This window comes from Brienomyrus brachyistius, chromosome 16 (assembly GCF_023856365.1).
Source record: "Brienomyrus brachyistius isolate T26 chromosome 16, BBRACH_0.4, whole genome shotgun sequence".
NCBI classification, from domain to species: domain Eukaryota; kingdom Metazoa; phylum Chordata; class Actinopteri; order Osteoglossiformes; family Mormyridae; genus Brienomyrus; species Brienomyrus brachyistius.
Genome location: NC_064548.1, coordinates 16,546,389 through 16,561,772, shown reverse-complemented (window position 1 = coordinate 16,561,772; position 15,384 = coordinate 16,546,389). Strand labels below are relative to the sequence as shown.

Here is a 15,384-nt window from a genome sequence, read left to right as displayed (position 1 = left end):
ACCCGGGCACCTCGCTCACACCGTGCAGCAAACAGGCATCTCACACAAAACCCTGCTCCACTTCCCACATCCCTTAGAGGTGCACTGAGCTAAAAATAGACATAAACAAAGAAAGAACAGGAAAAATGGAACGGAGGAGAAGGCTTGGTGGGGAAACGACCTTCGCTTCCCGGTTTAGGTTCTCCGTGAAGAGAAGATGAAAATACACAGCAGCCACCTCTGCATGTTCTTTATAGAAGGAAGCCAATTGGACTGCGACAGCTGCAGCGCTCCAGCCAATCGTGGCCCAGGAGTGGCTGACTGGCAGCCTCACGGTTATTTGTGTGAACCCAAGTAGGCGGGCTAATCAGCCATTGGACGGGATGTCTGTGCAGGTGGAGCAGTGTCTGCTTATGTCCACAAGCTCCTCGTGGCGGGCAGACAAATGCATTTCTGACTCTCTCTCTCTTCTCTCTCACCCTCCCTCTCTTTCTTCCTCTCTCTCTTTCTCTCTCTCTCTCCTCATGCAGTCACCTCAAGAGCTGCAGCTGTCGGAGTCTAAGAGGCATAAGGCACTGAATCATTTCGCCAGTTATTGCTGCCTTCACAGCTGAAAAAGCAGATGGGATTATTCAGCTGATCTCTGTGTTCTCATCATTGAGTTTCATAATCTTCTACAATCATTGACCCCAAATAACCTTGAGTACTGCAACAATTATGTGAAAAATCTCATAATTATCCATCCACCTTCCAGCTGCTTATTCTGGATAGGGCTGTGGGTATCATTCATTCATTCATTCATTCATTCATTCAGTCAGTCATTCATTCAGAGTTTCACACGTCAGGTTTCACACGTCTAGGACTGTAGATTTATTCACAACCCAACGAATTTGCATGCGTTTCCACTGGGCTTCCTGTCTTTTTGGGGTAAGTTCCAGGCTTGCCTTGGATTATTATTAATTCCAATTTATCTTCCAACCGATTATCCTGGTCAGGGCCACGTCAGGATCCCTGGACGGGATGGCAGTTCATCACAGAACATGTACATGCAAGCATTCACACCCTCTGGACACTTTAGATCAGTCTTTCCCAACTCAGTCCTTAAGGACCCCCAGATACTCCACAGTTCTGCTCCCTTCTGGTTCTAACAGGGATCAAAAGTATGGACCATCTGGGGGTCTCCAATGACCAGATTGGGAAACACTGCTTTAGAGACCCTAATTAGCCTACGTGCATGTCTTTGGACTAACCTCGTAGGGAGAAATAAATTTCTTGGGGGGGTCTGGCAACCTTAACAAGGTCCTCCCTCCCTTGATTTCGCCATCCAGGAACTGAGGTAAATTTCGGGGGGGGGGTACAAACTTGTTATTTTACTAGATGACTATGTGCTGGCTTTGCACTGTGGGAGGAAATCCATGCAACACGCAACACAAGAAGTGCAATATTATTATTCTCATTGATGTCGTTGCCACCTTTACGTAGGTGCCGCATATCAAGAGCAAAATTTTATGTATTTATACGGCTTGGCATTTCACCAGGGCGAGTTAACTGAGACGCCAGCGGGAACAGAAAGTTCGTAAGCTGCTGCTTTCCTTTCCTTAAACGCTATTTTATTCCTGCGGACCTGTTCGCAAATTTGTTTATTATGAGGTTTACAAGCGAAAACAGGATTTGTCCCTCAGCATCTAGACTGGACATCTGTCAGCGTGACTTTGTAACGGTGTGTTTGATTATCTCTCGGGACTCGGAAATTACGAGGTGAGTGACGTCACGTCCGACAAACTCCTGTTCGAGCTACCACAACTCGGAACAAACATGGCCGCCTCCATGAACACGCTGTTGTGTGTTCTCTATATCGAACACATGCAATTACATTTATAACTATTAATACATTTTTGCAAAATAAACATTTTTAAATATTTACAAAATAGAATTACTGTTGACTGTGTAATGCGGCATGTCGAAATGCCGTCACAGGGGAAACTCGGACAACAAAATTCTGTCCGACATCATCGTCATAAAAGAGGCGTGTTTCTGACAGGAAGTGACGTTTTTCATGCCGTTTTCATCCGAGTTCTGACCCGGAGAGAAATAATCGAACGCAGGATAAGCCCATCCTCTGGATCCAGTGTTACCAGCTGATGACCGGTGATAAAAGATGAAAAGATCTTTAAATGGCTACTATGACCAGCAGATAGGCCATTAGCACGATGACAAGAGTGTTAAAAATCACACCAGGTCTTCTATATTCCACATTTGCCTTAAGGGAATGATTTTTTCAGTGTCTCCAGTCCACCCTGCGGTGGCTGAGGCTGGGACTGGACTTAACTTCAAGAATTGTGAACTATGAGGTGCATAAGTGAAAGCAGGATTTGTCCCTTTAAATTCCAGAAACAGTAGGATCTGGATGAATGTGTCCTGTGAAGCCTCACTGCTCAGGGAACTACAGAGTCAGCAGCACACAAGGCTGACCAGCAAGGACAGATCCGTGTACTTCTGCTAACTCTAATCCTTCCTGTTTCTCACAGCTAGTGGAGTACTGCATGGTGTCTATAAGTATATGTGGGTGAGACACATGGAAGAGTGTGAGGGATTAATATGCTGCATCTGAGATTTTGAGGTCACTGACCTTTTACCACAATGTCACACTGTACAGACATATAAAGTTTTGGTGATCTAAGAGGTATTTATGGTACTGGAATGTCTAATAGCGTTGGGCATGGCACTATAGCTTCACACCTCCAGGTCTGAATCCAACACCCATCTGTGTGTGTAGAGCTGGCATGATCTCCCCATGCTACATGGGTTTCTTTTGAGCTCTCTGGTTTGTCTGGCAGTACAAAGACAGGCAGATGGGAAAACTGGCCTCTCTACGGCGCCTATAGTGTGTGACTGCATGTCTGTGTCCCGTGATGGTCTGGCATCCTGTTCAGGGAGTTTTCTGGCTTTGTGCCCTTCGCTGCCTGGGATAGGCTCCAGCCCCCCCGTGACCCTGAACCAGGTAATCAATTGGAAAAATGATAAATGAATATCCAATAAACTTTAATAAGTTAGTTCCCTGGTATGGAAATATTGATATGGCATTTGTGTGGGACTCAGATGGAATAAGAGGTAGCATAACGATCTGTCATGTAAACGTGGCCCACAGGAGTCCCCCGGGATGCAGGGCAGGCAGGAGATTTCACGCAATGCAGAACATTTGAGGAGGCACTCAAGGTGAGAATATCTCTACGTAAAACTTATTTTTCTTGTAAATTATACAATGCCTTTGATGAGGACATTATGCTAAAATGTTGAACTTTCTTTTCAAAAGGCAATAAAACTCATTTGTAACTTTGAGACACTACTTGCTAATAAATACACAACTCTGAGTTATGGAGAACCAAAATTAAACATTAAAGAAAATGCAGTCTTTCCATGTTCATGAACGTATAAAGACCAACTTTATGAATGACTGAGATGGGCAGGATTATGAACAAATCAGAATGCTGACATGGTTTTTTTTTTTTTTTACCTGATGCTCTATAACCAAATCTGCACTGCCACCTAGTGGCTAGAAAATATACCATACTGTTTTTACTACTGCTTGCTTGTTAATTGACCATTAAAAGTACAGTTAAGCTAAATTAAATATCTGTAATACTAATTCTGACAGACATATTATTTCAATTGCAATTTGTACCAGGGACATGGTATTTAAAAACGTAGCCTACATAGTTTTTTTTCTTAGTCCTAACACAGAGGAGTCTTGCCAACACACATTTGTCCGTGTCCAGACAGGATGACAATCACTACCAGTACCAGTAATATTTCTTTTAAAGCAGTTTTTAAAGCATGTCTTAAAATGCTTCTAGGCAGCACAGGCACCAAAAATCCGTCCGCAAGTCTTCTGATGGGGTATCGGTGCGGGGGACTGCTCACCTGGGGATGCTGGTCAGATATGTCAACACATTGTGAAATTCACTCTCCTGGAGCTCGTCGAATGCAGGGAATTCTGGGAAGACAATGACGGGGCTACAGTTTCTCCCCCGCCCCCCTGAGTAGGACGACAGGAGCACAGCAGTCAGTAATTATGCTGAGCAGCACCGAGTATTGCTGACGGAGAAAAGTGCGAAAAGTCAAGCTGAGCGCAATATTGAGATAAACTGCCACACTTACAAACACAGAAAGCAAGAAAGGGATTCAGACGTGTGGAAGCTGAAGAAACGCAGTGGTGTTTTCCTAACCTGGAAATTTGCACGTTAAAAACAATTCACATCCTATAGAAAGGACCTCTGAGACACACACGCCGGCCCGTTGTGGATAAGACTGCCCACCCCTACACCATACTACAGAGTTTCATGAACAGGTTCTTCAACAGAATTTTAGCCTTGTTTTAGCTCCCAACACTGAGGCATACAGGGAAACAGAAGCACATAGTTCCTGCCCTCTTGACCTTGTGCATTTTAAAATGAACGAAAAGGGTCATAATTTGAAAACCTTCAACTGGATCGGTTTTGATAATCTTGATAAACAATTTAGCAGAAGGCACATTGGATAGGAGCCAGCTCATTTGCATTGGCTGGGTAGAAGCGTGTTTCACTCAATAAGGGCCATCAGAGGAAGAACACGACCTTGGATGTGCTGCGTTATTACGGAGTGTCAGTGGAGTCCCTGGGGGGTTTCTGTGACCTCACAGCAAAGTTACAGCAGCCGTGCATGGATGTAGGGGGGAGAAATCTCTTAATGCATAGGCTGGGGGTGTGTCAGGCTTCAGCAGTTTAATAGGGGGGCTTCATGGTTTCAGTTTACCTTAACTCCCACTGCTCAGTGACATATTCCAGACTGGGGGGGGGGGGGGGGGGGGAGTCCTCCCTATCAATGTGGTTTGAACATTGGTCTGACCATCTGTTTGTGGTACTGAGTCTGAAGATGGGCAGATGGACCAAACCCATGCATCTCCACCATCTCATTCTGGGCATTTCGGTATTTTTGTATGGAAGTACTACATACCACACTGACAAGAAAACCAGGAAAATCAATCAGATAGAAACCGTTTGCAATTTGTGGAGATTCTAAATATCTATAATGATACAGACTGCTCAACAATAACCCGTTCAATGTTATTTTGTTACATTGCGGTAGGTTACTTTCAGATGACTCCAGTAATTCTGCCAAATCTTTGGCTTTGTTTAGAAATATCCAACAATATCATTGAAGAAAAGTTCAGTTATACATATGTTTTCACTCTCTATTTAAGTAGAATTAAAAGGTTTATTAGGGCATCCTGAGCGATAACCAGGGTCTTGCTATTATAAAATTCTTAATATTACAATATATAAGGTATTGTAACATATTATTCATCAGAAAATGAATGGAGATGTGGCATAGCTCAGTAGCCTCACACCTCCAGGGCTGGCTTGGAGGACTGGCACAATATATTTGAGTGTGTACCCTACAATGGTCAGATAATCCTGTCTAGGTTCTACCCCGGCCTTGTATCACATACTGCCAGTGATATGCTCCAAACTGCTTCTTCTTCTGTTTCCTGATTGGTCAGTCTGACCCATAGTTTTTTGTTTTCTTCCTCTACAGACTCAGGCAGGAAGGTCAGTACAGTTAGTTAGACAAGGGGGCTCTACCTGGTAGGAAGGCAAACTGCTTCTTCAGTTCAGACTCGATATCGGCGGCACAGAGAGAGCTGCCCTCCTCCTGCAGGATCTCATCTGTGGGACGAGAAGGGAAAAGCAGAGAATGAGGAGATGGATAACAGACTACAGTCACAGTCTTCCTGTCACAGAGCTAGGGTCTGCTACGTTTAGAAGGTCACCTAGAAAGATAAAAGCCCCGGGACATAGCTGTGAGGAGGAAAGGGAGGTAGAGCTTACAGGGAAGCCCTGAATGGAAATACACTTAATGTTTACATGTAGATTATTAGCAGGACAACTTAGGTAATGAACGACAGATGTATATCTGCCACCGATTATCAAAAATTACCCTCAGATAATGCCAGATTCCTGAGGAAAACTTTGAAGCTAAGAGTCTTTCAAGTGTTGTATTTTAAAAATAGGCATAATTATGTATGCAAAAAGTCATTTTGAAAATGTATACATTTAAGCAGTGCACTCTTTTCACTGGGAAGTTTTTGCATCAAACTGTTTTTTTTACTAGCATACAGTACAGGGTCAATGTCATAATCAGACACTGAACGGACTTGAAACACCAGAGTGCAAAGCAAAGCAGATCGATGGGACAGGATGTCACAGAGGGGAACTCTTAGCGATATAATTACAGGTGTGTACTAACAGGGCACTGTAATTCAGCCCAGAATTACAAACAAACACAGCATCACAACTGTAACGCAAAATATCCGGGACAGAATCACACAAAGTACCTGCAAGACTGGGCACTACAAACCGAAATCAGCATAAAGGTCAGAATGCTATCAGATTCTAATACAGAAACTCCACTATATACCAAAGGGAAAGGCTGAATATACCATTATTATCAGGATTACCCCACATATGCAGAAGTTTCTATTTCCCAAATCGATCAATCTGTAATTTCGCAGCTGTATAATATTCTCACCTCCTAATCACCAAATTTACATCACATAATTCCCTGACAATGAGGACAATGAGGATGAGGAGGTCTACACATTGAAATGAGAAGGGAGGGAGCAAAAACATGGACTGTCTGGCACAGAGCTTAGAGGGAGCAAAAACATGAACCGGATGTGGCGTTGGTCCCTGAGGATCAGACTGGAAAACACTGGCTTAAATATTCAGGACAGCATACGCCCGACTGCATTAGGACACCGGCTGCAAAGTGAAGTTCACTGACTGGTAAAGGTGGAGACATTTCTGGATAGTTTCTAAACACTAAACACCACAAAAGTACGGCCTCAAAAATGACTGTAGAACAAAATCAGCAATTGGATGAGAAAAGAAAAATTAAAAGAAAAACTAACAATACAATTTTTCTTGTGTTTTGCTAACCTTGCTGCTCATGTTAAGTGTATTTTAGCCTCACCCCAAATAAACCCCCATTATTCCCCATTTTGACACCTCTTGTATCCAAGGCCAACGTATATAATCAAAAGTAATGCAGGTTAATAAGTCATCATTTACTCTTTTGCTCCACCTGGAATGATTTATGTTTGGAAAAAGCTAAGTGTTCGAAATCCCTTATGGCACATGCAGCAGTCTCTGGGGGGGTCATTAAGACTGATGATTGGTCTGCATGGTCATTTAACATCCAAACAATATGGGGCCTTTTTACAGGACCAGGTGCAGTCTATGGTGCAAATGCTGCTGTTCTCATGTTTCAGTAAGATGTCTCTGTACACAGTGAGAAACAACTTAAACTGTAGCTTCATTAACACCAAGATGAAGTTAAATGCCTCACAACCTCCCTAATATAACCCTAACCCTAACCCTAATAGCACATTTAAAACAACTATAGTCGACCAAAGTGCTTCGCAGGTTAGCCGACAATAAAATACACAAAATTAGGATGAAAATAAAATAAAATAAGCTACTATAACGCTGCATTAAGATGTCTGGGCTCAACTCAAAGCAAAAGCCAAGGAAAATAGGTGAAAATAGCCAAGGAACTTGAGGATGTTCTTCTTAAGGAATGGCCCACGAACCCACTACACAGCTCAGAACTTGTATCACAGGATATCAAGACGGAGTGAAGGGGTTCTGAAGGCAGCAGATGGTCCTATTGCTTATACTTAATAATTACCTGTTTCCTTCATTTTGTTCATCCTCCCAGTATAGGGCAATACTGTATGGACTGTACAAATAATACTGCAGGAATTAGGTCTTCACTTTCATTTCTCACTTTCTGGCACCAGTCACCGTGGCCCTGCTTACACGTGGTCTTGGGGGATCGGACCATAAACACACAGCGCTAAACACAGGGACGGATTATGGACCGGGCCAGCGGGGCCGCTGCCCAGGGGCCCTTGGGGTGCAGGGGGCCCGTGGGGCCCCTAGCCCAAAACAATTTGCAACGCTTATCAACAATGTATTTTCGTTTGTCTATTTTAGAGGGCCTACATTCTTTGATCCTCTGCCTACAAGGGCCCCTGACCCTATAGGGGGGGGGCGTTTGGCTGCCAAGGGCCCTTGAATTGTGGTGGTGGTGGTGGTGGTGGTGGGGGGGGGGGGCCCTCACCAACGTTTTGCCCAGGGGCCCACACAACCCATAATCCGTCCCTGGCTAAACACAAATGTAAAGGACCACCAAGGCGCCTTGTGATCCGAGTACCCAGACCACTTGCTAAGATGTCCCTGGATGCATTCGACCACATGTCTATTGTAGCGTAAACTTGAATGCATCCCCAATAAGCACGTCACAATAACTGTGCGCGGGGCAGTAACGAAATCTGAACACAAGTGGTCAGCTGGACACCTTGGGGACCCAGGACAGACATAGGTATGAACGGTGATGTGCCTCAGCTGTCTACTTGTGATCTGATCACTCAAGACATATTTTAAACCCAAGTGTAAGCAGGGCTAGTTTTGTCGTTTGATGCAACACATGACATTAAGTGTATTTCAAAAGCAGATGAGAATAATTAATGTGGCCTTAATTCACAGGCAGTGTTGCTTTCTCCCTGGTGCCGTAAATTATTCTGATTCTCCCTGTACACCTGAACACTTCCTACATAATTTAGCACACAGGTCTCAGTTTACCAGCACTGCCCTCAAGCGTGTTTAATGTCAGCAAACCACTTCTCTTTTGTTTCCAGTCTGTCTCTTGTTTGCATTGAGAGGCTTAAGAACACAAAGGTGTGAGCCTGTGTTTTCCTGCATTTTTCCCAGACCTTTGTCCTGACCTTGTCCAATATAAATAAGAGGTGTGGTACTTTAAACAAAAGCCAAGAGATCATCCGGAATCAGTTACTTGAAGAAGAACATTATTCATATAAAATGTTTGCGTTCAGATTAAATGTTTAAGGCAATAACATCTGGAGCCTTGTGTCAAAACGTAATGATGCTGACGGTGCACATTTGCAGGCAAAATAATTATTCGACTCTTAATGTTCCATAGAGGAAGCCGCTCTTGTGGAACCACCAAGCCTGACTTCAAAATTGTGTATGTGGCAGAGGTGTGGTTGGAGATGAATGGATGGGGGGCTGAGTCTTTACTGGGGAGGCTGATGGCAAACTATTCAGGACTTAAACCAATAAATACATTTTTTCTAAAGGCCCCCTAATATAGACCAAACGACAGCCCTGGGGTGTAGGATGGTGCTTTGGGTGACTGGGAGGACTGTGCTCACTCACGCCACTTTCATGTGCACTGAAAAGCATTTTATTTCTTTACTGCACCTAATACTCCCACTCAGACCCTATTGCTAGGATAGTCCATGCACCTATAATTGTCTGAGGTATTATTTTTCTCAGGCTTTCACGACGATACAATATTTCTTGTGTTTTGCTTACCTTGCTGCTTATGTTAAGTGTATTTTAGCCTCGCCCCGAATAAACCCCCATTCTTCCCCAAACCCTGCATCACCTTATTCCCTTCCTCATGCTGATCAGAGCTTTTACTGTGCTTCATTCATCTGCTGACCTTGCATGCTGCAAATATGGGCTGCAGGGGTCATAGCAAAGCAATCTACTAAGGTCCTCCTATTCAAATCTAGCCCTCGATTCCAAATCCAGGCCTTGATTTCAGGCATCTCAACTTAACCCATCATATCATTTCATTTATAAGTTATATAAATACAGACACCATATCTGAGGAGTGACATGAGGATGCTTCTTAATTCACTGACTTATTTAGCAGACGCTTTAAGGAAAGCAATTTCAGGTCCAAAAACTACAAATCCAGACCAAGATTTTGCTTCTAGCAACCAGTTGAGTATGAAGAGCCACGGTCGGAGTGCTCACCTGGTTGGCAGAAACAAAACCTTGGTGTGGATTTGTAGTTTCTGGACCTGAAATTCCCAACACTGAAGGAAAGCTTAGGGTAAGAGAGCAGGGTGGCAGCCGTAGGATATAATACACCACTATGCTCCTTGATTATATTTGCTGAGACATTAGTGCTGGAAGTGATGCAGTGCAAAGCTCTGAACAAGCAGAGATTAGACGAATTACACGCGATGCAGATAAATATTAAAATAAGACTGTGAAGAAATAAAAACGCCAGTGATCCAGACGAATGCCGAACGCCACACAGGAGATTGTTCATCGTGAAAAGGCATTAGGTCCAGCTCTGCCTGTGGTGTACAGAGTGTGGGAGTGTATCCGGAATTCACATGCTGTGCAGTGTCCAAGTCCTTGGGATAGACTGTGTATATACTGGTAACACTTCTGGTGAGTGCCATGTCTATAACAATCTATCATACATGCACATTCATAAAGCATTATAAACATGACTATAAAGATTTATGTAAAGACATAACTCATTAGAGCCATGCTTATTTTGCATTATGAATGCTTTATGAAGCTCTTATCTGTAACACACTATAGATATCTGCATAATACAGTACAAAGCATCCTTAAATCTTAAACCAACCATTATAATGTATTATAAAGGTATCTATAGTGCATTAAACATGAGAGCTTCATTGGAACTTATTTAGTATTATAATCAGCACTATAATGCCTTATGACTGTGAACAGAAGCCCATTATAATTATGAAGGTATATATATTGCAGGGCGGCGGGCGGCATGGTGGTGCAGTGGTTAGCACTGTCGCCTCACACCTCTGGGACCCGGGTTCGAGTCTCTGCCTGGGTCACATGTGTGTGGAGTTTGCATGTTCTCCCCATGTCGTCGTGGGGTTTCCTCCGGGTACTCCGGTTTCCCCCCACAGTCCAAAAACATGCTGAGGCTACTTGGAGTTACTAAATTGCTGGCTCCCCATCCTGGGTTGTTCCCTGCCTCCTGCCCATTGCTTCCGGGATAGGCTTTGGACCCCCCGCGACCCAGTAGGATAAGTGGTTTGGAAAATGGATGGATGTATATTGCATTATGGATGACAGCATTAAATAAAGTGTTTCCTGTATACGCTTATTTCAAACTTTACCTGAACAACCACTCCATGTAAAAACATGCACAACAGAGAACTATTGATATAGTTACATCAACTGAGAACTTATCTCTTCATCTCTTTGAAAGTGGTATTTTAGAAGATCAAGAGCACCCATGAAATATTGACACTGCTGTGAAAGTGGCACCCCTGATCACGTGACAAGAGTGACCCAGGCGTCTGAAACGCCGAGGTGAGGCTGAGCATGGCAGCCGTACCTGTCATCGCCTTCAGTTTCGGCCACGTCCTGGAGATGCTGTCCCTTCGTGTGCTGAGCCTGCGGCAGAGGATCTGGGGGCCCAACTGGCCATTTTCACTTCGGCTGGAGTCGCCCTCCAGCAAAGCATGACCAATCCTCAACCCCCCTCTCCACCGCTCAGCCCCCAATCCAGCGGTCCTCACACGGCGATTCCAACAGCACCCGCCGCACTAAGTGAAAATGAGGTTCCAGTGCAGGTGGACATTTCTCCACCACTGGCAGAGACAGACAGGCCCCCTGTGCAGCCACAAGCTCTATGGCATGCGAAGCAGCCCGGTCAAGTTAAGACAGAAGCTGTAAGACAATCCGCAGAGATCGGGGGAGGAGGAAGAGGCATAAAAGAGACCAACATGCATCTCTTGAGTCAGGGGTGGGCAATCATATCCGGAAAAGGCCGGTGTGTTTGCGGGTTTTCGTTGCCATTCCCTAATTAAATTACTAATTAGAGGACTGATTGGCCAAAGAGTTCTCACACCTGGGTTTGAACGGCTGACCTGCATACACACAAAAACCTGCATACACACCAACCCTTTGTGGATAAGATTGGCCACCCCTTTATGAATTGGTGGGCCCTAGTAAAGGTGGTACTGGGATGTCGTCCTTGGGTGAGCTCTGCCGATGCTATGAGACTATAGGGGACACGTAGATATTTAACCAGCCACACAATAGCAAAGCAGCTTTTCATCAGGGAGACTCGCTCATCTGACAGAACCCTGCTGCTGGTAATTCTCTTAAATTTCTCTATTCAAAGCCAGTAAGACCAGGAATCCCACGAGCAGCATGACCCTTTTTAAAAATTCCACTCCAATTCAGTACAATACTGAGTTATGCTTTTGCATTATGTTTGGGCATTATTAGCTGTCGCCTCAGGGCAAACTCATTCTGATGCTTCATGTGACCTGCAAGAGCAGAGGCTCCTGGGAAGTGTTTCACTGAAAAACTGTCTGGTCAAACACTTTGATAAGGATTAATCTACATAAAAGCAATAAAGAAGATTCCAAAACTGAACCACATTCCCTATAATGGATTCATTAAAGAAACTCCGTTGTAAACGCTCTGAGAATTCTTATAAGTTCAAGCTGCGCTTATATGATGAATTACACCGACTTCTACGATGTGGTCATGTCACTTCTGATTAAGAATCGACCCCTCGCATGTCACCTGGAGAGCACAAAACGTCATTAAGCATCATCAACCTTCTTCAGCATGTAACTGCTGTTCATGACTCATGATTTAATATTATGCTCCTAACCTCCCGAATGTCTGTTTTTAAGTGTTTTTAAGTTAAGTTTCACCTTCTGTGAGCTTCTGTTGGTCCTAAAGTATCATCATTGTCTAGTCAGATGTCTTATACCTTTTTTTGGGTCAGGAATCGGGTTTTGAAAGACAAAGGTAAGCTGTAGGTGATTTGCTGGAAAATCAGGAGGGTCGATTATGCTTAGGTTACCCTTAGCTTACAACCCTTTCCTCTCTCTGGCCCCAGGAACAGTGGAGAGGTAGGCATGGGGTTTCACTCGGTTCCACAGATGAGCATGAATTATTCAACTGGCTCTAGACTCCTGCTGTCCTTTTGTTAAACTCAGAACAAGATCAATTTATACAGCCTCAGTTTAACCGAAGCACTTAATGGGAGGTGTCACTGTGAGTTAGAGGGTCTCTTATCCCTCCTCCTTAAAATGGAACTTGAAGGTTACTTATGTGTTTGAAGGTTACTTAAGTTGTGGTAATGATGCAGGCTACCCCCCCCCCCTCCCCAAACACACAAAAAGCAGTGCAGTAAGAATGATTTTCTCTTGCATCTTAACATATGGTCCACATGCTGTAGCCGCAGATGTTCCGCTCATGCAAATCAAAAGCTCAGCAAAGCTGTAAAATGAAAAATGAATGGTTTCTCCAAGGCTCCCGAGGCGGGAGGCTTAGGGTACCAGTGAGCACACGGAGTGGTTAACCTCCCAATTGAAGGGCAAATGCTCAGATGACCTAAGAAAAAGGAAAAGTGCTGTGAATCTGGAATCGTCAGAATCTGCACTCCTCTACAGTCACAGATATCATGGCGGGAGAGAGAAGTGAAAATGACCTACTGTACATGTATCTGTACAGTTAATGCACCATGATTTCATATACAACGATAAAAAGTGGCCTTAATCTGTTCCCCCTTTCCTTCCTCCATAGGAGCCATTATTATCTTGAATGACCTCTGACCTGCAGCCCGGGCTTGGAAAGGACAGCTGATGGGGATCTCGACAACTGACTTCTGTAGTGGTCAGAAGTAAAGAGATCAGGGTCCGACCGGCATGATGGTCTCATAGCACTAATCACAGAATCAGGCCTGTAATCATTTTTTTTGGGGGGTGGGGGGCTCCAGCAACCAAAATGATGGGGGGGGGGGGGGGGGGGGAGCTGACTACGTGCCTCATTGGTACCAAAACAATTTTGGGTTGGGGGGCGTTCCAACCCATTACTTAGATAAGGGCCTTTACTGAGTAATAATAATACTTGATTTGCTATTTGTACAGGAACACAGGAATTCTTTCATTTTCATATGTTCTACCCATCCATCTTCTAAAACTGCTTGTCCTAGTCAGGGTCAGGGGGGGTCTGGAACCTATGGGCATAAGGCAGAGAACAACCCAGGATGGGGCACCAACCCGTCACAGGGCACACTCACATCATTCACAGCTACAGGCAATTTGGCAGCACCAATTAACCTCACCATGTTTTTGGGCCGTGGGAGGAAACTGGAATACACAGAGGAAACCCCATGACAACACAGGGAGAACATGCAAACTGCACAGCACAAACCCAGGTCAAAACTGGAACCCAGGTCCCGGAGGCGTGAAGCAACAGTGCTAACCACCACACCACCCACTAACTCTATTCAATTTAAAAAAAAAACCTCTGGGGGGTTCAAGATCGACTAGCTGGCCACCCTCCTAAACAAGCTAAGATTATATGATACAAAGATATCCAATCTCACTCTCCAGTGAGAGTGAAGCTTGGAATCAGGAAAAGGGCCGGCCTGGTGCACCTGGTGCAGTCTTTGGGGTTGACGAGCCTGTGGTATTTTCTCAAGTCATGGAGAAACTTCTGCTTCTCCTCAGGGAACACTAGCTATTACATTTTTTACTCATGGACCACCATAAGCAGACAGGACTAAACGCATAAAGGGCTTCATAATTGCTTAATTAATTTAATTCAGCAGTTTAAACACAACTGCGTGAAGGGTCAATTTACATGGACCTACATGTGTCAGTGTAAAAATGGAAGAGCAACTCCCCAGAAGAGCATGCATGAATGTTTTCAGAAACTACACAAAGCAAAAATAAAACATTTACCAAATGAGGAATCCCTGTGGGAAAACATAACTCTCTCTACCTGGGCTTGAACTCTCAGTCCATGCAGGCCGACTCAAATAGGCATATTATACAGTCACACAACTACCTCAGGCTTGATTGCAGCATGACACATATTACAACTTACAGAACTGTGCTGTGATTCAAGCTAAACACTGAGCTTCATTTTCCACTTCTGCTGAACCATTTACAGATCGCTAAGATTGGGCTTAGATTATACTTTATAGCGTTTCAAAATAATGAGGCAGTGAAATTAAGATAACTAGAAATGCTGGCTAGAAACTAGAAATTGGTGTGAATGTGTGTGAGTGAATGGATGTGAATGTGTGTGAGTGAATGGGTGTGAATGTGTGTGAGTGAATGGGTGTGAATGTGTGTGAGTGAATGGGTGTGAATGTGTGTGAGTGAATGGGTGTGAATGTGTGTGAGTGAATAGGTGTGAATGTGTGTGCCCTGTGATGGGTTGGCGGCCCATCCTGGGTTATTCCCTGTCTTGCCCCTATAGTTTCTGCAATAGGCTTAACCCCTCAACAGTGTAGTTGCGTTTGTCCAAGAGCGACTGAGTGAGCCCTTCGCAAACCATGTGGGATAGAGCTGGTCCCGTTCCGATTCTGTCAGCGGGAACCGGAGCCCCCACCCGTACACGATGAATGAGATCGTATCACCTTTCCGCAATCATCCTAAGCAGTAAATCTCATTGTTCTCTCAAGACAGACAACAGTCATCAGCCGGTACAATGTCTGGGAAATAAGTTGGACGTT

The 15,384-nt window shown here is 44.3% G+C and overlaps 1 protein-coding gene across 5 annotated transcripts in view; it reads right to left on the bottom strand.

The window, feature by feature from the left end:
- The window catches only part of LOC125709791 (guanine nucleotide exchange factor DBS-like), a 50,561-nt gene that overhangs the window by 21,421 nt on the left and 13,756 nt on the right, over positions 1-15,384 (bottom strand). For all 5 annotated transcript variants that reach the window (XM_048978650.1, XM_048978652.1, XM_048978648.1 and 2 more), the window contains 2 exons: positions 5,601-5,684; positions 3,901-4,015 (listed from right to left, as the gene is read on the bottom strand). In XM_048978650.1, coding sequence (XP_048834607.1) covers positions 3,901-4,015; positions 5,601-5,684 — 199 coding nt within the window. The remainder of the gene's footprint in view (positions 1-3,900; positions 4,016-5,600; positions 5,685-15,384) is intronic.